Here is a 25,273-nt window from a genome sequence, read left to right on the forward strand (position 1 = left end):
TGTCTCTCTATATGATGATAGTTTTCTCAAAATAAGTAAAATGCACATGAAGTGACACAGAGCAGTTCTAGAAATTATGTTTATGTGCTCGTGTACTCCTCCTATATTGAGGCGGCAGAGGTTGAAAACACTGCGAGTTTCAGTAGGCCTATGTGTAGTAAATGAAACCATGTCTTTGCCATTAATTTACAGGAGGGGCAGACTGGGGAAAAAATCTGACTGGAAAATTCAAACTCATACAAACAAATTCATGGACAAAACTATTTTTTGTATGGACCTGACATAAAAAAAGGTTTAAATCTTTAATTTGGGGACATGCAAAATAATTAAAAGTTCTCTCCTGAACTGCACCTTCACTTCTATTTTTCTCTTCAGTCTCTTTATTTTGCCGTTATCCATCTCTCTCATGACTTTAATACTCAAGATTGAACAAAACTATACTTTACAATACAATACTCTACAATACTACAATATCTTTATAGACAAATCCTAATACTGTACATGAGTCATGTTTTTCCCTTACAAAAAAATTACCATGCTTTTATTAGCCTATATAAAAGTTAAATAACCTTTTTTTTTTTTTTGCAAATGGAGTTGTATTTATTTTTAAATAAATACATTTGTAAAATAATTTTACATTTTTGGTTATCGCAGTTAAACAATAACCATTTTCTCTGGATTTATAGTTAAATATTAAAATGTTAATTTTCGTAAGGGTTGTGTTGTTGTCTGTCGTAGCTCCTCCTAAACCTATAAAAAAAATAGGATTTTTTTTTCAGCTAAATTACTACTGTAACATTACAACAGATAATAATGATGTCCTTGATTTTGAGTGATGACTGATGAGCAACGTGCTGCTGCTTGATTAAATAAATAAAAAAACAGACAAAAAAGCATCTTTACAGATGAAACTGACCTGAAACCCTGAACAGTAGTTCTGCTTCTCTGCTCCAGCAGTCCACTCTATTTTCTCTCTCTCTCTCTCTCTCTCTCTCTCTCTCTCTCTCTCTCTCTCTCTCTCCAGACATCCCAACCTGCAAAAAGTCATTTCAGGGAGGTATCCCCCCCCCCCCCTCCTCCCCCCAAAAGGAAGGAAATACATCTCAGCTGTAGTCACCTTCAGCTGAGATGATAATTACAGTTAATTACAGTTACAATAATTTTGTAATTAAATTACGTAACGCCGTTACATGTAACTAGTTACTCCCCAACACTGCTCAATTAACACCCCCAGTTGCGCCCACATTATTCAGAATCATTCACAAGTAAAAAAAAAAATAAAAAATATCATGGAAACCAATTGCATTACATCTTAGCTTGGCTATAACCAAACAAGAACGTGGAAAAGGTAAGTAACTTAACTTTTGTAGCTGGTTTAGTCATTAGGTCAGCAACCATCTGATCTGTTGGGCAATACTCCAAAAACACTTTACATTGTTTACAGTTGATCTCACAAATTGGTATTTAATATCAATATGCTTACATCTCTGCAAACAGGATTCTTTGCCAATGCAATTGTACCTTGGTTGTCTTCATAAATCATAGGTACACCATACTGATAATCATCAAGATGTTCAAGCAATTGTTTCAAGTACAAACACTCTTGTATAGTGGCAGCTAAAGCCATGTACTCAGCCTCACATGTTGATAATGCTACAGTTGGCTGCCTTTTGGTCTTCCAAGAAATCAGAGGACCATTCTTACATAGGCTAACACAGTAACCAGATGTACTACATCTGTCATTTTCATCACCTGCCCAATCTGCATCACTATAAGTCACCAACCTTAACCCTTCATCACATTTCCTGTAACAAAGCATCTTGTCATTTGTAAATTTCAGATATTTCAGTACATGCTTTACAGTTATCCACTGCTCTTCTGTTGGCTCACTGAAATACTGGGACAATTTGCTAACAACATAACTCAAATCAGGTCTAGTGCATGAGGTTAGGTAGATTAAACTACCCACTACCTCTCTGTATTTTCTGGGGTCAATCAGTTTTACATTACCATCGGTGTAATTCAACTTTGGTTCACAAGGTGTCGACCTGGGTTTACAATCTTGCATGTCAAATCTTTCCAGCAGTTTCCCAACATAACTCTGCTGTGACATAGGCTACGTTCACACTGCAGGCTGAAACGACCCAATTCCGATTTTTTTTGCCCCTATGCGACCTGTATCTGATCTTTTCATGACAGTCTGAACGACACAGATCCGATCTTTTCAAATGCGACCCAGGCCACTTGGGTATGTGGTCCTAAATCCGATACGTATCCGATCTTTTGAAATGCGACCTCCGTCTGAACGGCCAGGTCACATTTATCCGACCCGTATGTCATTGATACGCTACAAACGTCATAATTCTGCATTGAAGTAGGCAGGAATGAGAAGATAAACAACAACCGTGGCGGACGATGCTACTTAAATACCTTTAATATTGCTAAACGAGCTCTGCTGTTGACTACACTGTTGTTATGACATCCATGTTTAGCTACTTCCGCAAACAACGAGTGACGTCGTTGGCCGTTGAGTACTCTTCTGCGCATGCGGATCACTTCTGGGTCATTTCACATTCACACAGGAGATCACAAAAGGTCGCATTTAATTGGAAATGTGAACGGCCTTGCAAAAAAATCAAATCTTTTTAAAAAATCGGAATTGAGCATTAAGCCCTGCAGTGTGAACGTAGCCATAGTCACACCCCCATCACATTGATCAAAAATGATACCTAGAAAATTATTCAGTTCTCCCAAATCTTTCATGTGGAATTTCCCAGTAAGCATCTCTTTGACAGTTTTTAAAGCTCTCTCATCACTGGCAGCAATAACTAAGTCATCAACCCATATCAATATTATCACTTTCCCATGTTCTGTTTCTCTCTTGTAAACACAATGATCAGCTGGGTTTTGTACAAAGATGTTTTTGCATAGATAGTTATGTAACATTTTGTTCCAGTTTCGACCTGATTGTTTTAGCCCATTAAATGATTTCTCCAGTTTACACACTATCTTCTCATTTGTCTGAGATTTTACATCATACCCCTCTGGCTGTTCCATATAAATTTCATAATCAATCGGTGCATGTAAGTAGGCAGTTTTAATATCCATCTGATGGAGAATTAAATTCTCCTGAGCAGCTTTCTGCATCAACACTCTCACACTGGTAAGGTTAGCAGTAGGAGAAAAAGTTTCTCCATAATCTACACCCAACTCCTGACTATACCCCTTGGCGACATAGCGAGCCTTATATTTGTCAGATCCATCAGCATTGGTTTTGATAGCATACACCCGTCCACCCCCCACTGCTTTCTTGCCCTCAGGTAGGTTGGTCAAAGTAAATGTGGTGTTATCCCTCAGTGATTTCATCTCCTCATCCATTGCATCTATCCACTTCCTTGAGTTGGATGAAGTCACAGCTTCTCTAAAAGTCTGAGGTACATTGGAAACCATCTTATAGCAATAATCAATGCTGATCCTCTCCTGATCACTCTCCACGCCATAGAAATCTGGCCTCCTTCTTTCTCTACCAGGGTATCTCCTCTCTCTACTCAGGGTATCTGGAGAATGCGATTCTGGCTTAACCTCAGATAACTGTAGGCTTATCTGGCTTAGGCCTAGCCTATTCTCTAGAATGTCACACTGCTTGGGTTTATCAGGGTCAGGTCTGGTTGTGCTATAACGCATATAAATGTCATCATCATCAGACACGTCATCAGTCTCTTGTCCCTCAATATTGGACATAAACCTCACCAACCTGTGTTTCATCACCTTTCTACTGTCAGGATAATAGACCATATAGGCTGGGCTGTTCTTATCATATCCAACAAAGATGCCTTTGTCAGACCTTGAGTCTAGCTTCTTCCTGTCCTGCCTATATGTACAACACACAGTACCAAACTTCTGCATCCTGGACATATTGGGTTTCCTTCCTGTCAGCATAAAATAAGGTGTCTGTATTGTGCGGTTGTTAAAACATCTATTCCTCACCACCGCTGCTGTCTGGACCGCATACGGCCATAGCTCCTTGGGTAACTGACTTTCTAAGAGCATACATCTAGCCATATCATAAAGAGTTCTCCAGTTACGCTCAGCAGTTCCATTCTGGTGTGGTGAGTATGGTGCTGATGTCTCATGTCTGATTCTGTTCCTGCGAAGTAATACTTGATAACCCTGTCCAGTAAATTCAGCACCATTATCAGACCTGATACATGTAACATTCCCATATGGGACTATGTCAGCTAGGAACCTCTCTGTTGCATCCACTGTGTCACTTTTGTGCTTCAGAAAGTACACAAACACTGCACTTGAGTGGTCATCAGTAAACGACAGTGCGCACCTATACCCTTCTCTGGACTTTGGGTCAATGTGGCCTGCCAAGTCAGTGTGTATCAACTGTAGAGGTGACTTGGCTCTCACATCAGGCTTTCTGTTCCTACTCTGAGTGAATTTATCTTGGACACACACATCACATTGCATAGACTTGGGTACTTTACCCTTAATTGACACACCATCCACAACATTCTCTAACTTCTGAACATCATTAAAATTCCAGTGTCCCAAAATCTCATGCCACTTCTGAATATCATGGCAACTCATACATTGATTATCACAGTCATTGTTTACTAGCACAGTAGGCAAATAGAACAGACTGTTATGTTCATGAATAAGAAAACGTGTACCGTCTTTATACTGCAGGACATCCTCACCCTCCTTAAAGATCACTGTTGCCCCACTGAAAGTGGCAGCTCTCACAAAGAAAATGTCTTGGGGATAGGAGGGGATGTATAGTGCCTGCTTCAGTGTGGCACTGAGGTGTTGCCCTCTACTGTCGACCAGACATACCTCTGCTTCTCCTCTGCGCTTGTTTCCATCCTCCTTTCCAATGTGGTACGTTTACCCGGGCTGTACCACTGTTGATCACGCTGACATTGTCTTGCCTTGTGTCCTCTCTGGCCACAACGGAAACACTCAATGTCCCCACTTTCAGTGCTCCGCACCCTTACACCTCCTGAGGCACTGGCCTTCCTTGAATGCGCCCGGGCCCCCATAACATTATCTTCGGCCACAGCTGTGCGCATACCTTCAGTTCTCTCATAACTCCGCAATTTTGTCTTAAAATCCGCAAAAGAAAGTCTCATAACTTTGAGTGACAAAAATGGAAAAAGGCTTGAATGATTCTGGCAGCCCCTTCAAAACCATTGCAACTAATAGTCCATCACTCAATACTTCTCCAGCATTCCTCAGCGCTGTGATTGAAGTCTCAGCGTGTATGACATAGTCAGTCACACTCTCACCACTCAGCTTTTGCAGGGAAGTCAATTCCGTGTAGAGACTCACAATGCGGGGCTTACCCTTACCAGCATAATAGTCCCGCAAGATCTTGAGTGCTCCACGCCCGTCATCCGCAGCCTCTCGCATGACCAGGGACAAACTTTTGTCATCGAGGAATTGGATCAGTTCAGCATATGCTTCAGCATTCTTTGATGCATCCTCAGCCAGTGCGTCTGCATCCACACCCACGACGGGCCCATTCAAAATGATGTCCTTCAATTTCTGCAATCGTAGATGGCCCAAAAACTTTGTCTCCCACAGTTCATAATTCTTTTAGTCTCAGTCGAACACAAGACGAGACCAACGTGAATTTGTCCTTTCGCTCATGGTGCTGGTACTCCAAACCTTGAGACAAGAATTTAAATATGCAAACTGCCTTCTTACTCACGCCGTATCTGCACAAACGTCAGCGTATCTGGGCCCATAACATGTTATGTTCAAAGTTTGGCTAGATACTGGCTAAAGACAAACAGGCTTTACACAGGTTGCAGTGAGAACACATAATCATTTGTTTATTGGTACAGGTGCAGCTTAAATAGAACATCACATGGCATGGACACATGACAAACACGCCTGAGAGGAACCCACAATAATTGGGAGCATACTCATTAACCAATCAATCAATTAACAGTGTCAATGAAAGGTAAGAGCCGTATAATGGGTTTATCACGGGGAGGCACTCATGAGAGGTTCGTTTAGCAGCCTCTCTACATGTTCTCTCCGTGATAGCCTGCGGCTACAGTTCTGCGCTCTGGAGTGTATTTTTTATAGGTCGCCTCGCGTCTAACCCCCACCGTTATGCCTCTGCGGTCGCCGAGGCGCCGCACAAGGTGGTGGTTTGGGACTATGTGTGCAGCTTGGACTATGAATACAGTGATGCGCTGATGAGTTTTTTCCACTTTACTCGCTCTCCCCCACTCGAATGTGTTAATCAGCAGATTTGCTTTTACAAACTATGTTTGTCCACCGCGGCTTCAGACTCAGAGTCGGTTCTGGCCGGCACATGTGGTTCTCTCCCTCCGAGCGGACAGGAGAAACACGCCTCCTCTTCCTCAGTGAGCTGTTGAATGTGGTTACCCGCGTGGTGGATAAACTATCCCCCCCATGAGCCGCTACCCTTCTTCACGGACCTCCACCAAGAGGTTTCGAGGTCCTGGAAGCAGCCTTAATCAGCGCACGTCACAAAGCCATGGGTTTCACCACCATTGCTGACATGGCGGACTGCTGTTATACAGAGATGCCGCTGTGGACGAACTCTCTAGTCGAACGGATTGCGCTGAACTCGGCCGTGGCCTAAAGTCTCATCGAAGGCGTGTCGAGTCGCGTCTAATCTCGGCAAATTTACTTCACTTTATGGTGGTTCTTAACGAGAAAGATATTACCGGAGGCTGTGAAAAAGCTGCTGGGGCAACAGATTTGGTGCTAAGTGCTTACAAACATACTGCCCGAGCAGTGAACCGTTCTTTGACGGGGATGTTAACGGTCGAGCGCCACCTTGGCTGATCTCGCCGACATTACAAAAACCTCAGTTGGACGGCAAAAGCCTCTCGTCCTCAATCCCCACGCTCTAACATTGACTGCCTAGCAGCAAAGGCACCTCGAGCATCATTGGATTGAGCTATCACTTGAGCGCCCCCTCAGACACTCTGCACAATCCAGCCTTTGAGGGACAGCACAAGAGGCTGACAAAGACGGCCAGTTTATGATGGCTCACACAGCTGCCGCGTTCTCACTAGCGGCGTGGCCTGATGTTTATCTCGTTGGATTAAATCCTGCCGTGGATACGATTCAGGATTATACACAACGGAACGCAGCGACTTTGATGCATGCGCTTCCCTTCCTGTTCGTCAGGGACTGTGCCCTCCACTAGAGAGTGCTGTTGGACTGCTAATGCACATCCAACCCTCTCACTGCAGTTCCCACACTCTAACATTGACTGTCTCGTAGCAAAGGCACCTCGAGCATCATTGGATTGAGCTATCACTATAGTGCCCCCTCAGACACTCTGCACAATCCAGCCTTCAGAGTTTGAGGGACGGCACAAGAGGCTGACAAAGACGGCCAGTTTATGACGGCTCACACAGCTGCCGTGTTCTCGCTAGCGGCGTGGCCCTATGTTTATCTTGTTGGATTTAATCCTGCCGTGGATACGCTTCAGGATTATACACAACGAAACGCAGCGACTTTGACGCATGCGCTTCCCTTCCTGTTCGTCAGGGACTGTGCCCTCCATTAGAGAGCGCTGTTGGACCGCTAATGCACATCCAACCCTCTCACTGCAGTCCCCATGCTCTAACACTGACTGTCTCGCAGCAAAGGCACCTCGAGCATCATTGGATCGAGCTATCACTTGAGCGCCCCCTCAGACACTCTGCACAATCCAGCCTTCAGAGTTTGAGGGACGGCACAAGAGGCTGACTAAGACGGCCTGTTTATGGTGGCTCACACAGCTGCCGTAATCACGTTAGCGGTGTGGCCCAATGTTCATTTTGTTGGATTTTATTCTGCCGTGGATACGCTTCAGAATTAGACACAACGAAATGTAGTGACTTTTACACATGCGCTTTCCTTGCTTACGGATGCTGTGAGCTTTCCGTGCTCGGACATTAATGCATGTGGAAACGCTGCAGGCGGAGGCTTGGAAACCACTAAGTTTTATGGGCCGCAGGGTAGCGCTTGCCCGGCATTTTCACTATGGGTGTTACACACAATTCGTCACGGATACACCATTCAGTTCAGAAAGGCCCGCCTTTTTACCGTGGAAATCTCGCATGGTTGTTAACCAAATCGTGGTGCTGCGGCAGGAGCATCTCTGCGGGGAATAGGGGCTATAAAAGTAGACCCCTCTCAGATGGAGTCAGGTTTTACAGCCGCTATTTTGGTAAAATAAATAAAAGTCACGATTTACGCCGTTTGAATCTTGCACTCAAGATGAGCAAAATCAAGATGTTATGAGTAAAGTCTATTCTGTCATCTTTGACCGGTTGGGGAGCTTGGACGGCGACACAACGCAGTTGGCATATAAACAGGTTGGAATTACTGGCGGGTTTTTCTAGCTCTCCAGTATTTCTCGAATCTGCTGATCGGCCGTCATGTACTACTCAGGTCAGACAACATAGCGGTTGTGTCGTATCTGAATCATTAAGGAGGATTACGCTCTCGCCCCCTGTGCAGGCTGGCGGGAAATATTCTTCTTTGTTCTCAGAACAGATTTCTGTCGATCCGAGCGGTTCATGTCCCCGGACGTTTGAACTTCGGAGTGGATTTGCTATCCAGCTTGTATGCTTTTCCCCTGATTCGTCTGATTCCAGTGGTGTTATCCAGGATACGGCTGGACAGAGTGGAGCAGCTGCTGCTGGTGGCTCCGTGGTGGCCCACACAGCCATGGTTTGCGGACCTGGTCAGTCTGTTAGCGGGATCTCCATGGGAGATTCCCCTCAGACAGGACTCACTATCGCAAGCACAGGGAATGATTTGGCACCCAAGGCCAGATCTATGGAAGCTGTGGGCGTGGCCTCTGAGCGGAGTGAGTAAATATGTCCCGGTCTTTCTGTTGAAAGACGCTTATATGATTTCAAATGGAAACTGTTTACGACCTGGTGTGGAATTCGTAATTGGATCCGGTTTACTGCCCAGTGGCTTCAGTACTGGAGTGCCTTCAAGACCGTTTCTTTGATGGAGTAACGCCAGGCACTCTGAAAGTTACAACCCGAATTCCGGAAAAGTTGGGACGTTTTTTAAATTTTAATAAAATGAAAACTAAAAGACTTTCAAATCACATGAGCCAATATTTTATTCACAATAGAACATAGATAACATAGCAAATGTTTAAACTGAGAAAGTTTACAATTTTATGCACAAAATGAGCTCATTTCAATTTTGATTTCTGCTACAGGTCTCAAAATAGTTGGGACGGGGCATGTTTACCATGGTGTAGCATCTCCTTTTCTTTTCAAAACAGTTTGAAGACGTCTGGGCATTGAGGCTATGATTTGCTGGAGTTTTGCTGTTGAAATTTGGTCCCATACTTGCCTTATATAGATTTCCAGCTGCTGAAGAGTTCGTGGTCGTCTTTGACATATTTTTCGTTTAATGATGTGCCAAATGTTTTCTATAGGTGAAAGATCTGGACTGTAGGCAGGCCAGGTTAGCACCCAGACTCTTCTACGACGAAGCCATGCTGTTGTTACAGCTGCAGTATGTGGTTTTGCATTGTCCTGCTGAAATAAACAAGGCCTTCCCTGAAATAGACGTTGTTTGGAGGGAAGCATATGTTGCTCTAAAACCTTTATATACCTTTCAGCATTCACAGAGCCTTCCAAAACATCCAAGCTGCCCATACCGTATGCACTTATGCACCCCCATACCATCAGAGATGCTGGCTTTTGAACTGAACGCTGATAACATGCTGGAAGGTCTCCCTCCTCTTTAGCCCGGAGGACACAGCGTCCGTGATTTCCAACAAGAATGTCAAATTTGGACTCGTCTGACCATAAAACACTATTCCACTTTGAAATAGTCCATTTTAAATGAGCCTTGGCCCACAGGACACGACGGCGCTTCTGGACCACGTTCACATATGGCTTCCTTTTTGCATGATAGAGCTTTAGTTTGGCATCTGCTGATGGCACGGCAGATTGTGTTTACCGACAGTGGTTTCTGAAAGTATTCCTGGGCCCATTTAGTAATGTCATTGACACAATCATGCCGATGAGTGATGCAGTGTCGTCTGAGAGCCCGAAGACCACGGGCATCCAATAAAGGTCTACGGCCTTGTCCCTTACGCAAAGAGATTTCTCCAGTTTCTCTGAATCTTTTGATGATGTTATGCACTGTAGATGATGAGATTTGCAAAGCCTTTGCAATTTGACGTTGAGGAACATTGTTTTTAAAGTTTTCCACAATTTTTTTACGCAATCTTTCACAGATTGGAGAGCCTCTGCCCATCTTTACTTCAGAGAGACTCTGCTTCTCTAAGACAAAGCTTTTATAGCTAATCATGTTACAGACCTGATATCAATTAACTTAATTAATCACTAGATGTTCTCCCAGCTGAATCTTTTCAAAACTGCTTGCTTTTTTAGCCATTTGTTGCCCCCGTGCCAACTTTTTTGAGACCTGTAGCAGGCATTAAATTTTAAATGAGCTAATTAAGTGGATAAAAGTGTAAAATTTCTCAGTTTAAACATTTGCTACGTTATCTATGTTCTATTGTGAATAAAATATTGGCTCATGTGATTTGAAATTCCTTTAGTTTTCATTTTATTAAAATTTAAAAAACGTCCCAACTTTTCCGGAATTCGGGTTGTATATATAGATGGTGCTTAAGTGGGCCGTCATCCGCTGGTCTCTCGTTTTATACAGGGTGCGCGATGGCTGAGGCCTTGGAGAGTTGGGGATTTACAGGCTTTTTCTGTTTCTCCCTCATGCATGGATTTTGCACAAGGCTCTGTGAAAGTATTGCTGCGACCGAGGCCTAATTATGTCCCTAAGGTCGCTTCGAACCCTTTTCACTTTCAACAAGTGGTCTTGGAAGCTTTACCCCCTGCAGAGGCGGGGTCAGGAGATTTGAGTCTTTGCCCTGTCAGAGCGCTGAAGACTTATGTTGATCGAACAGCTCCATGGCGTGAGTCCGACCAGCTTTGTCTGTTAGGACACAAAATAGAGGCCATGCTGTCACAAAGCAGCGCATGTCCCATTGGCTGGTGGAGACTATATCTTTAACCTATGAGGCGCGTGGACTCGCTTCGCCCTTAGGAGTTAGAGCTCATTCCACGAGAACAGTGGCTTCATCACAAGCTTTCTCAGTGGTTCTTCTATATATGATGTCTGTGCTGCGGCAGGATGTTCCTCAACGAGCACTTTTGTCAAGTTTTACAGTCTGGATGTGACGATGTCTCCTGGCTCCCGGGTTCTCTCCGCTTGAGCAGATGCTTTCCTTGGATTCCAACTATCAGGTACGTCAGGCGTTATGGTATAGGGTTCCATAGGGTGGGGAAGTCGTGGCCTAATGGTTAGAGAGTCGGACTCGCAATCGAAAGGTTGTGAGTTCGAGTCTCGGGCCGGCAGGAATTGTGGATGGGGGGAGTGCATGTACAGTGCTCTCTCCACCCTCAATACCACGACTTAAGTGCCCTTAAGCAAGGCATCGAACCCCCAACTGCTCCCCGGGCGCCGCAGCATAAATGGCTGCCCACTGCTCTGGGTGTGTGTTCACAGTGTGTGTGTGTGTTCACTGCTCTGTGTGTGTGCACTTCGGATGGGTTAAATGCAGAGCAAGAATTCTGAGTATGGGTCACCATACTTGGCTGACTGTCACGTCACTTTTCCCATACGGTGACGTCACCGCAGCATGACCAATGAAAGGGAACATCTTGGTTAAGTATGTAACCATTGTTCCCTGAATAGGGAACGAGATGCTGCGGTCCCGACCGTTCCGTACCTTGATAGCATTTCTTCAGTTCATGAAATCTGAGCGAAATAGCGAAATTCTCAGGTATACGATGCGTAGGGCGGTGCCAAGCGCTATTTGGCCAATAGGATTGGCGGGATGGTATAGGGTTTCAGACATTCGTCACACCGAGAGGTGTTCCCATACGGTGACGTCACCGCAGCATCTCGTTCCCTATTCAGGGAACCGTGGTTACATTTCGTAACCAAGCTGGTTTATAATGAGTAAGGGCCCCGTTTTGAGTCGACCGGGATTTTGCCTGTGTCCTACTGACATTTATATGCAGGTTATTATTACGTTTACTTCTTGTCCAATTAATATACAACTAAAAACAAAGATAAATTATGAAACGCAAAAGAAAGAGTCACGAAGATGGCAGAAAATACTATTATGAGATTCAGTTGCAAAGCAGGCATACAATGACTTCCTCATTTAGATTTGTCACTGAATGCATGTGAAAAGAACTGGCTGACTTTATATAAACATGGAGATAGAGGAAAATAGAGTATTATAAATGTGAGATTTAGTATTTTATTTTGGGACTGTGTTTTATTTTATTTCGTTGATAAACTTTTTTCCCCCTTCAATTTCTTATTATTATCGTTTTAGTTTTCGGCTTTTTAAAACGACCAAACAAGTCCTTGCAACGCTACACCATTATTTAATATAGTTTTATTTATTAATTTATTTATTTATGTAAATCAAACTGTGGTCCAGCAGATGGCACCAGACAGATTGAAGTGAATGCAGTCAACTCGAAATTTCCTGAAAAGTAAAATATGTACATGAATAAGTACATGCAATAAATGATTATGACTAAATGAACTTATGCTTTTTATTAATGCAAAATAAATTCTATTCTCCTATGTGTATCTTTTCAAGCTTATGAAGCATTTTTATTCCTTATAGAAGCTTTGATATTGGAAAAATAATTCATGTAGCTATATATATATATATATATATATATATATATATATATATATATATAAAATAAAGCTTTCTGTAAAAATCATAAGCTATTCAAAAACAATGTGAATGCAGTTGCATGAGATTTTGTTTGGCATATACAGGAAGCAATTAACATGGTTGCTCTGCTCTTTGATAGCACTGTTCTATTGAAAGGGTGTTTTCTTTCAGGAATAATACTGATTAGAGGAAGATCTCATGGGAGCGTGAAGCTTTCTTTCAACGAGTGACTCACTTCTGCTCTCTGTTTTGTTTAGTAACAGCAGCAACAGTCCTCAACTTAAGCAGTCCATTAATATATATCAGTGTCAATAAAAGGCTTCTTTGATCAGTGATCATCTGACGGTTACAATAAACAAACTGCAAACTTGTAATCACAACAACGTTTTTCTTAAGTCCAAATAATGGTGTTCGCATAAGCTTATCAAAAATGACCCAACAATAGTTTACGCTTTGATTAGGCAGGAAGTAGTAGCCTGGCTATTGCTGTTTCAGAGTATATGCTATCAGCGAGTCAACAACACATCCAGGCTCTCTCCTTACAGGAAATACGGAGTAAATACGGAGTAAATACGCAGGAAATATAGAGTAAGTGAGTAAATTCTGGCAGGGACGTGCAAAGACATTTTGAGGGGCAGGGGCTCAAGTGAAATAAAGGTCACTTCTCATAATTCCGTATTTTTTTTCTTTTTTAAAACAAAAAAGTATATATATTAACGCAACTCTGACTTCCTTTAAAAAAAATTATTAAAAAAGTTAATTAATTTTATCTTCCTCAAACTCATGCAATTGTTTCATTTTCAAAAGATGTCTACAAAATAATCAGTTCACACAGAAACCATGGTCTTCTTAGTATTCACTAGGTTTATAGAGCAGCAAAGGAAACCATTCCACAATGTGCATGTTTTGAAAACATTTTCTATGCTACTAGTTTCAAGTATATATGAAGTGCCATCTGAAATTTTCTTCTAAAATGAGCATTTTTTTTCAAGCTCATATATTTAAGTTCAGTAATTTAACTTTAATGACAAATAGGTAATTTTCATTGCCAGTAATGTGAAATAAGTGAACATAAACATACAAGCTTGATAAAAATGATCATTATTGAAGGAAATTTCAGATGGCACTGAGGCTTTTTCATCTGAACTCTTCATATTTAGAATAACCTAAATAACTGCATCAAGCAGAGGGGCGTGTTTTACTAATAATTTGTTTATTTTTGCACAAGGCACTACATCATTTTAATTATTTTGGTGTTATCAGAACACATAACACTTTAAAATTAAACTTACCAAAATAATTGAGTAAAAATTCAATAAAAGCCAATGTCATGTATGTATTTGTGGTTGTATGGAATATTATTTTAAAAAGGTTTAGAGGAAATAAAAAAAGTTAAATTACTCAAAAATAAAAAGTTAATTTATAGGCTTAATATTGTTATTTTTAATATTTAATGTTAACTTATTTCTACTCAGTTTTATTTATTAATGTACCAGATGCAGTTACTCAGATTTACAACATTTTTTAGAATGTATCCTCCATATGTTTGCATCTGTAGATTTCTTCAAAATTCACCAATCTAGATTTCTAAATTTCAGGGGGAAAGACTCTTGATGTAAGTCATTACTGGGGACGTTCTGTATGCAAATTAGGCCTCAACTAGTTAAAATGCGTACATTTGCATCTAATTGACAGGGAAATGCAGGTAAATAGGATAAACAAAATAACTAAATCATATCACCTGGTGGTGATATATGCTTATTTTATTAACTTATTTTATTACATGGCTTGGTTGAATTCCAATGTAGAATGCGGTCTGTTATAACCAACAGACCGCTGTGCGGAGAATAACAGACCGTTGCCATGAAAAACAGAGCATTGCTATGGACTCACAGGATTCTAACCATAGAGACGGAGCGGACTATTTTCTGTAGCGGAAGCAATACAATCGGGTTTAACAATCGGGGGAGAGGGAGAGGGAGCGCTTCAGAACTCCTGACCTGATATTTAGATATACTATTCTTCAATTAATATATTTGTTTGACAGGGATGCTGCGCGCAAACAAAAATCTATATAATATTTAAAAAAAAAAAAAAAAAAAAAAAGCACCCCAGAAAAAAGGGCACTTTCTCTCCAGGAATAAAAAGGGCAGGTGCTCAAGCCCCCTTTGATGTCTATGTGTGCACGTGCCTGAATTCTGGTATACCTCAGTGTTATTTACTTGTAATAATTCACACACACACATGCACATATATATATGTATAAATCATATTGTAATAATCAAAACTCCATAATCATCGGGAAGAAGGAGGCGGGAACCGGCGGACAATCACAATGAAACTTTAATAATCAAAATAAACACAAAACAGCGCATCAGCCCCTCGCGGACGACTGATGCGCACAAATAAAAACCAAAACATAAAGTAAAGCCCAGGCCTGGTCCTCTCTGGTCCTTCACTGTCGTCCCTCCAGTTTTATATCCTTCCATCTCCTCTGTGGGACTCGAGACCGAGTCATTTCCCTCGCTTGTTCCCACATCCCTCGGCCCCGCCCCAGTCGTCACCATATAATGTCAGTAAAAGGTAAATTTAGGTCATTTTATTGTATGCTATAAAATGTACAACATTTCCCTATGAAAATGTAAGTTTGTATATATGTAAAAGCTAAATACCAAAATAATAATAATACTAAAATACCATGACTGTATAATTACTATAGACAATGAAGGGCCACCATAGGGGGCAAATTTCCCCTAATATACAGATACAAATCCTGAATATGTGGTTAAAGCTTTGCAAAGTATTATCAGTCATTTATTTATATGCAAGATTATTTCAATATTGTCACAACAACTGGTAATTTATTTACTCATTTATTTTTTATTGTTATTTTTTTCTGTACAGCTGTTGCATTAATAATGGTTTAAATATTAGGGAAAATGGTCAAAGGTCAAAATGTCTAATAAAAGCTTTAAAGGGATAACAGTTTATCCCTGAAACAATCACCCCAGAATAAACATGTACAGGTGTACAGTAAAACAAACAAACAAACAAAAAAATGTTATTAGCTATTCCATTCTTTTAAAATGTTGAACTAAATATTCTGTAAAAAAAAATCCATATCACATTTGCCATTTTATGCTTTTATGCTATATTGATATATAATTTCTTGCTATAAATTGTATAATTTGGAGCAAATCATAATATATTCCTAAAAACAAATATGTAAAAAATGAAATCCATTTAAAATCTAAAATTATTGTTTTATGTTAATTGTTTTTGGAATTTGGTTTAATCAATTAAGCTTGTGTTAAATTTATTTCTGTTCTGTGATTATTTCAGTTTCTGTTTCTACGAAACTATAGAAGAGTTCAGTTTTCCTGAAATCCTAAGACAAAGAATATTTTGCACTTTGCACAATATGTTGTCTTGCTTGGGGAAGTCATGGCCTAGTGGTTAGAGAGTTTGACTCCTAACCCTAAGGTTGTGGGTTTGAGTCTCGGGCCAGTAACACCATGACTGAGGTGCCCTTGAGCAAGGCACCGAACCCCCAACTGCTCCCCGGGCGCCGCAGCATAAATGGCTGCCCACTGCTCTGGGTGTGTGTTCACTGCTGTGTGTGTGCACTTTGGATGGGTTAAATGCAGAGCACGAATTTGGAGTACGGGTCACCATACTTGGCTGAATGTCATGTCACTTCACTGTGGCTCTCAGATTTTCTTTAAATGTATAACACACCGCATTTTTAGAAAAACGCTAAGAACATAGAGACATCATAAGCCATGATATGTTTACTACATCCCTAACCATTTATGAAGGAAACCTACCCAGAAGTTAAGAAATCTTTTCCTGCCAAGTAGATGAGTTGACAGTCAGTGGTTTCCGAAGCGCTGTCTCAAAAGCCCTTCTTCTAACAAGGGGGGGGGGGGGCATCTGGAGCTATCCAACCAATCAGAGTCCAGCAGGGTGATCAAGGGAAACGAGTAGGAAGTCAGCCAGCTCATACCACCCCCTGCCGAGGTTCATCTGTGCTCATTTCCTGTACATCCTCTGGGTTTGCTGTGTCCAATCCACAGGAAATGGTGGACGCCTTATGCACACAGTTTAACAGCTATTAAAAAACAAACTGTCGAAGCAAACAAGTAAACGTTGTAGTTATGTTATCATCGGCATTATTTGGAAATCTGTTTCTCTAAATGTTGTACATTAACTATATATAAGAACACACACACATGGTGGAATACTGAGATTCTTGAATGTTTTTGAAAGAAGTCTTTTGTGATCACAAAGGCTGCATTTATTTGTTCAAAAAACTGTGTGTTGTTTCTGTAAAGTTGTGAAATATTATTACAATTTAAAATTTAATTTATTTCAGTGATTGCAAAGCTGAATTTTCAGCATCCTCCAGTCTTCAATGTCACATCCTCAAGATATCATTCTAATTTCTATTTTGGTGCTCTGTTATCAATTATTATTATTGGTGTTCAGTTATTAATAATGGTTCTTAATATTATCAACAGTTTTTGTTGCTTCATATTTTAACACTATTATTTTTTATGTTATGTTTTTTTTGTGGGGGGGGGTTCTTTGATGAATAGAACGCTCAATGAAGAGCATTTATTTCTGCAATTTTTTACAAACACTTGAATAGTATATCAAGGTTTTCACAAAAATATGAATATATGGAATTTTATATTTTGCTAATTAAATGTATAATAAACAAAAGTGAATGAAAAAAAGAAAAGTATTTTGGCACTCAAATAAAAATTGTCCCCACTTTCAACAAAACTTTACATTTGTTAGAATAAAATGTAGTTTTTCGAGTCAGAATATAGTAAAACAATCAAATTATAGCTGAAGGGCGATCATTGACCTCACAGGGTTAGGGCCAGATTGGCACAGCCAACATTTGGCTGAGATGCAGCCACTGAAGACCCCTGAGCACTGATGATGTTTGTCCCAACAGTGTTGTGCAGTGTGTTTTATCTCCTGGCCCAGTATGCTACTGACACTACCCGAGCTGCTCTGGCAGGAGATAAGAGGAGTTTTCCCCAACGACATAAAACAGAGATGAGTGTGAAGAGATAGATCAGGAGAAAACGGTTCGAAAGAGCCATTTGCTTTGTCTGTTAGTTGCATTGCAATTACAGAATAATGTGTTTTCATATGATTAAGCTTTTAACAGTACATGAACTTTGTGAATTAGGGCACAGGCTTTCTATCTTCTGTGCCACAGCAGACCTCATAGATGAGTAACCTCATGCGAGAGACTTCCATCATAACAATATAAAAGACAGCTATACGTTTTCATGTATGAAGGCCCAATTTATACTAGAAAAAGAAAATATTATGAAAATGTGTTAAATATAATTTGGAAGACATTTAGGTTACATTACAAGTTATTTTCTACTCACTAGCATTGTACTGTTATATATATATATATTAATTTCTTCGTTTTAATGTAAGTTTATTTATTTTTATGATTCATTCATGCATAATCTATGTTTTTATTATTTATTTATTTCATTTCATTATATGTTTTTATTTATTTCATTTCATCATATGTTTATTATATAATATGTTTATTTTTTTTAACACTGTTTTGCTCTAAACATTTCCACAGACCCCCGGCACTCTCGTGTTCCCAGTTTGAAACCCCTGTATTAGGGTATTTTTTAAAGACATCTTTTGAATGTCTACATTATTGCCATGGACAAAACCATTTTTAAACAAAACGCATATAAGCTTTACAGCTAAATTAAATTTAATAAAATAAATCAAATAAATTATAACAATTATTATACAATTATACAACAATTTTAATAATACAATTATATAAATTAAAGAATTTATTATAAAAATTAGAATAGATGTAAACTTGCATTAGAATACTAGTTTATATCTGATTTACATAACTAATGATGGGCAACAACCCTTGTAACAACGTGCCCAGGTCCCCCTTATATTATATTACTACTGTGTCCTTGGATTTCCCGTGTTTTCATATACATTAACGCATTGTTAATTATAGCCTATGTGTCTGCAACTTTTTCCTAAACCTCTTTGATGTTTGGATCACAGGTATATGATAAGGAGTCTGTCTGTTTGAGCTCGTGAGCCCTCCAGTCACGAGCCGGCGGGTTTATAATTGACTGGTAGTCACCCGTCTAGTGCATGAAGGAGCGCTATTTCCTCTCATTGTCGAGCGGTCGTGAGCAGGAAGTCGGAAAAGAAAGCAGAAACTGAGGGGGCAGGATCATTTAAAAATACCTGCTACCCTATAATAACGGGACCACAGACAGCAGCCCTACGGGACAGTGCTGTGGAGACACAAAATGCAGCACAGAGGAGAAACCACGCTCAATCACGCCGTTGCACTGGAGTAATTAAAAAGCGCGGTGGGAGACATCTGCCTAGTATTTCCGATACAACATAGGATAGGATGAGGGTTGAATGCGTGGAGACAGACTCTAAAGCAAAGAAGCTACGTTGATGCACTTGGGACATAATGTGTGCTATAGGTTGTTGATCTTCAGTGCACTGAGAAGGCAGCAAAGCAGGTGCTTCAGATCTCTGAAGCGTTTTTCTCTGAAGGGAGTTCATTTAGCAGGACGTTGATGGTCTTTCAGCGCCGCAGACGGCGAGTGTGGGACATATTTGGCGGAAAGTGCGCATATCAAATTTAATTGTCAATTATTCTTAAACAGTATTTAATATGGCATCTACAATTGAACGGAAAACACTGGAAACGAACGAGTAAGTAAGACGTATAGGATCGTTTGGGTTTCCATTTTTTATTATTATTATTTTTATTTTTTTTTAATATATATATAGACACGTTCAAAGTGCAATATATTATGTGGCCTATTGGTTTTTATAGTGTTTGCGCAGTAGTGTCTTAAATTAATAGGACCGTAAGTCACAGAACGATTTTGCCAATATTAGTTATCAGACGATAATAGGCCTACATTTATAATAATCACATTTGGACTTATTTAAAGTCTCCTTAACTCATTTGATCGCGTTTTCACCAGTTAAGCTAATTTATGTTCTCTCTAATCCAAAACGCTGCATTTCCTAAAATATAGGCTATATAAATCAACATTTGGTAAGATCGTAAACAAAGTTGCAGTAAAGTAACATAATTTTCTATTGTTACCTATTTTTATTTGGGGTAAAATAATGATATTCCAAAACGTGTATTTATTTGTGTGTCTTTACGTAGTTTAATTTAATGTAACAATACTAAGATCTAATAATGTGAATAAATGAGAATGGGTAAACTAACATTCACATATTGTGACTAATGACTAATGCTCTGTAGGCTACATTCATAATAGACCCTTTAAATATTATATGTAGCAACCAAATTTGGCTATATGCATTGTGATATGTTTTACATTCTTCCTTCAATGAAGCTTTGGCACAGACATTATTCAGAGGGGATTAAACAGCTCTGGTCATGTGACTATGTAAATGTGAATTTTTACATGACCTCAAAACAGTCTAGACTTAAAACGATTGTGTATAAAATGCGTTAGGAAATATTTTTAGTCATCTCCAACTCAAAAGTAAAATTTGGTCACAAATGTTAACCAGTGAGAATAAATGGGCTAATTTAAATCTGTGTGCAGTGACCCAAAGCGCCTCATTTGCCTACAGCACTTAACACTTTTCTCCCTTGGGATCACGTGACAGTAGTTACAGCTTAATCAAACGTTTATTTATAAATCAAATGTAGGTACATCTAGAAAAAAAGAGTATCTCATCTGTTTGTCAGTTTTATCCGAACACACAAAACCGATATAGTTTTATGCGGTTTCAATAAAATACATACTAGCGCCATCTGGTGTTCATAATGGTGCATCGCATATTTGAATGTATTCCACAGGGAACCCGTGGACGAGGTGCTTCAGATGCCGCCGTCGCTGCTGACCTGTGGCGGATGTCAGCAGAGCATCGGGGACCGCTTCTTCCTCAAGGCCATAGAGCAGTACTGGCACGAGGACTGCCTGAGCTGTGACCTCTGCGGCTGCCGCTTAGGCGAGGTGGGCCGCAGGCTTTACTACAAACTTGGCAGGAAGCTGTGCAGGAGAGACTACCTCAGGTACGACTGGCAGGCCTGAAATTAACTTTTAATTCTTTATTAACCCTGTAAAGCCTAACATTTGTTATAATAGTTAGAATTTTATTAGAAAGTCTATTAAGCCTTTACACAAAGTCAAAGTTAGCATGCGTTTGTTTATTTGTTTGTTTTATTCTCTCTTCATATTCAATACAGGTGCATCTCAATACATTAGAATGTTGTGGAAAAGGTAATTTATTTCAGTAATTCAACTCAAATTGTGAAACTCGTGTATTAAATAAATTCAATGCACACAGACTGAAGTAGTTTAAGTCTTTGGTTCTTTTAATTGTGGTGATTTTGGCTCACATTTAACAAAAACCCACCAATTCACTATCTCAACAAATTAGAATATGGTGACATGCCAATCAGCTAATCAACTCAAAACACCTGCTAAGGTTTCCTGAGCCTTCAAAATGGTGATTGATTAGGCTACACAATCATGGCGAAGACTGCTGATCTAACAGTTCTCCAGAAGACAATCATCGACACCCTTCACAAGGAGGGTAAGCCACAAACATTCATTGCCAAAGAAGCTGGCTCTTCAAAATCACCACAGTTATAAGAACCAAAGACTTAAACTACTTCAGTCTGTATGCATTGAATTTATTTAATACATTAGTTTAACAATTTGAGTTGAATTACTGAAAATAAATGAACTTTTCATTTATTTATTGAGATGCAACCTGTACATCAGGCTTTTATATATATATATATATATATATATATATATATAAATCATTCTGAAACACAAACTGAGCACAAATATGCAATTTGGTGGTGCAGATGCTAATATTCTTATGTCCATATTCTTATGTCCAAAAAGATGAAATTATTTATAGCTTGTTATTTTATTTAATTTCTTTTAATTATTGAAAATAAAGAAACCTAACTTTTTGGTAAACAAAGGGGATTTACAATTAAAAATAAAACATGGAAGAAATTTTGTGTGATTAAACCTTAAAAAAAATAGTTTTTTTTTTTTTAGTAGTAGTAGGCTGTACATAGTACATTCTGCTGAACTATAATACACATCTGGCAAATACTTGTCTTTAACTAAATCGGATTCAAGGGTTCAAGTTTATTATCGGCAAATCCTAATTTATGTGTAATAAGTATATGAATTGTATGCATGTTTTTCTTTAAAGTGCATAAATTATTTATGTTTCCTTCTCTGCAGACTGTTTGGTCAGGATGGGCTCTGCGCTTCCTGTGAAAAGAGAATCCGGGCCTTTGAAATGACCATGCGTGTCCGTGACAAAGTCTATCACCTCGAATGCTTCAAATGCGCTGCCTGTCAGAAACACTTCTGCGTTGGCGATCGCTACTTGCTCATCAATTCGGACATTGTGTGTGAGCAGGACATTTTTGAGTGGACCAAAATGAATGGCAGCATGGTATAGTGTTCTGCTGAAGTCCGAAGCATTTGCAATAATCCCTTTACTAAAAAAAGAATAATGACCTTTCTGGCTCAAGAAGCCATGCCATGGACGTGTCATAAATTTCCATCTCATATATTTGAGAAACATTGTCACCAGCAACATACACGTGGTTTTCTATTGGTATATTTTTAATAACGTCGTAAATACAGTATGTAATGTATTGCAATAAAAGCAGATTCCCTTTGCTACTCTCACAGAACGTTAGATTCAGACTATAGTGTTGATAGTTTTGAAGTAACACACTTGCCATAAAATGTGAAAACAACTTTCTTTGAGCCTGAATAAAGAAAATGATTGCCCTCAAGCAAACAGATGCAGAATTGAGCTACTCGTTCTTCTAGTTTCTTCTACTTATAGTTTGCTTATTGATAGTTAGTAAGGTAGTTGATGAGTTTAGATATGGTATAAAATATGGTCATGCATAATAAGGCATTAATATGTGCCAAATAAGTACTAATTAAGAGCCAAATAAACATTAATAAGCAACTACTTAAGTTTGAGAATTGGTGCTTAAAATAGTGTTAAATGCTATTTAAATAAGTGAGTGAAAAAAAAATACACACGATACATACTGTGCAAAAGATTGGGATCATAAGATTTTTTTTTAATTTATGTGAAAGAAGATTCTTACTCTCTTTATTTGTTTAAAGATTATAAAAGCAGTTTTCTATTGAATATATTTTAAAAATGTCATTTATTTCTGTGATTGCAAAGCTGAATTTTCAGCATCCATTACTCAGGTGTTTAGTGTTGCATTGATCTTTCAGAAATCATTCTAATGTGATGCTCAAGAAACATTCCTTTGTTTTTATTTTGTCATGGTTAATATTTTTGTGGAATCCATACTCTTTTAGGATTCTTAGATAAACAGAATGTCCAGTTGAACAATATTTTTAAATTGTCTTTACAGTCTTTTTTTTAGCATTGTAAATGACCTTATTAATTTAAATTCTTACAGACCCAAACTTTTTAACCATAATACAAATCTAAATCACACTAGGACGTATTTTAGGACATGGCTTTATGATTATTTTTTTTAAATCATATATAATGTATGCCATATTGTTCCTTCTACTCGTACCTTTCTGGGGTTCACAGAGTTCAGGAGACCTGCGTGAGGGGGAAAGCCTTGTCGTGGCAAAGCAACACCGCAGGATCTAAACAGTTAGAATGCTATTACGTGTTTTCCATCCCACTGCCCAGCTTTGAAGGAGTTCTGGTGTTGAGCTTTACCAGAAGCCAATGTTGAGACGGTCTTAACAGAGCAGAAGTGGATGGCCTTCATTAACCTGGTTTGGGTAGACTGACCACAACTACTCAACACAGTTGCAGACATTTGTGTTAGTTGGACCACTTCTGCAGTGTAGCTCCACTCATTCATGAATAAGATTCAAAACAGGCCACCATGCCACGAGTGGAAACTGTGAGACGTTCCCAGGGGCGCAGATGGGATTTTTTAACTGGGGGGGGGGGGACCAAGCTGCTCACCAGTAAAAAAAATTCAGTCCAGAAAAATCACCAGCTCAGTCATAGACAACAGTACAATTGCATCTCAAAAAATTTGAGTATCATAGAAAAGGTCTTGTAACCTAATTCAAAATAGCAAACTTTCTTATATTCTAGATTCATTGCACACAAACTGAAATATTTCAATATTTTTTTGTTTAAATTCTGATGGTTACGAATTACAGCTTAAGAAAATAAAAAAATTCTGTATCTCAAAAATTTTTATATTCTATTTTGAGCTTGAATGGTTTGATTAATTTTGAGTATAAATACAGGGTACCTCCTGGGCTAGTTCAGAACATGCAACCAGACTTATGGGAAAGACTATTGACAGTTGTCCAGAAGACAATCAACAACACCCTCCACAAGGAGGTTAAGCCACAGAAGGTCATTGCTGAAAGGACTGGCTGTTCACAGAGTGCTGTATCAATATATATTCATAGACAGTTGATTAAAAGGAAAAGGTGTGGTAGGAAAAGTGCACAAGCAACAGGGATGACCACAGCCTTGAGAAGATTTTCAGGAAAAGACGATTCAAGAACTTGGAAGAGTGTCACAAGGAGTGGACTGAAGCTAGGGTCAGTGCATTAAGAGTCACTACACTCAGACGTCTTCAGGAAAAGAGCTACAGCTGTCACATTCCTAGAACCATGCAACTCTTGAACCAGAAAAAACATCAGAAACATTTCACCTGGGGTAAGGAGAAAATGAACTGGACTGTTGCTCAGTGGTCCATCAATGTCTGGAGTCTGGAGGAAGACTGGAGAGGCACAGAATCCAAAGCCCAATGTGAAGTTTATAAAGTCAGAGGTTATTTGGGGAGCCATGATGTCTGCTGGTTTAGCTCCATTATGTTTTATCAAGTTCAAGATCAATGCAGCCATCTACCAGGAGATTTTTGGGAGCACTTTCATCTTCCATCTGCTCTTCCAGCAGGACTTTTGCCCCTGCCCACAGTGCCAAAATCACTTCCAAGTGGTTTGCTGACCATGATATTACTGTGCTTACTGTGCTTGATTGGCCAGCCAAATCACCTGACCTGAACCTCACAGAGAATTTATGGGGTATTGTGGAGAGGAAGATAAGAAACATCTGACAAACAATACAGAGGAGCTGAAGGGCGCTATCAAAGCAACCTGGGCTTCGATAACACCTCAGCAGTGCCACAGGCTGATCACCTTCATGCCACGCCACACTGAAGCCCAACCAAGTATTGAGTGTATAATTAAACCTACTTTGGATTTATATTTTTCTTTAAAAGTTTCCTACTTTTGATTTGTCTAAGCTATAAGTCACCATCAGAATTAAAACAAAACACTCTTGAAATATTTCAGTATGTGTGCAATGAATCTAGAATATAAGAAAGTTTGCTTTTTTAAATTAAATTACAAAAAATAAAGAACTTTTCCATGACATTCAAATTTTTTGAGATGCACCTGTATATGATCACTA

At 39.5% G+C, this 25,273-nt stretch overlaps 2 protein-coding genes across 2 annotated transcripts in view; one reads left to right on the forward strand and one right to left on the reverse strand.

Moving 5' to 3' along the window:
- LOC132156051 (caprin-1-like) overlaps nucleotides 1-25,273 on the reverse strand; it is a 143,718-nt gene that overhangs the window by 46,714 nt on the left and 71,731 nt on the right. The window lies entirely within an intron of this gene.
- LOC132156049 (rhombotin-2-like) lies at nucleotides 18,968-22,635 on the forward strand. The gene is made up of 3 exons (XM_059564869.1): nucleotides 18,968-19,504; nucleotides 20,640-20,855; nucleotides 22,054-22,635. The coding sequence occupies exons 1-3, from the start codon at nucleotides 19,464-19,466 to the stop codon at nucleotides 22,274-22,276; spliced, it is 480 nt and encodes a 159-aa protein (XP_059420852.1). The 5' UTR covers nucleotides 18,968-19,463; the 3' UTR covers nucleotides 22,277-22,635.

This window comes from Carassius carassius, chromosome 13 (genome assembly GCF_963082965.1).
Source record: "Carassius carassius chromosome 13, fCarCar2.1, whole genome shotgun sequence".
NCBI classification, from domain to species: domain Eukaryota; kingdom Metazoa; phylum Chordata; class Actinopteri; order Cypriniformes; family Cyprinidae; genus Carassius; species Carassius carassius.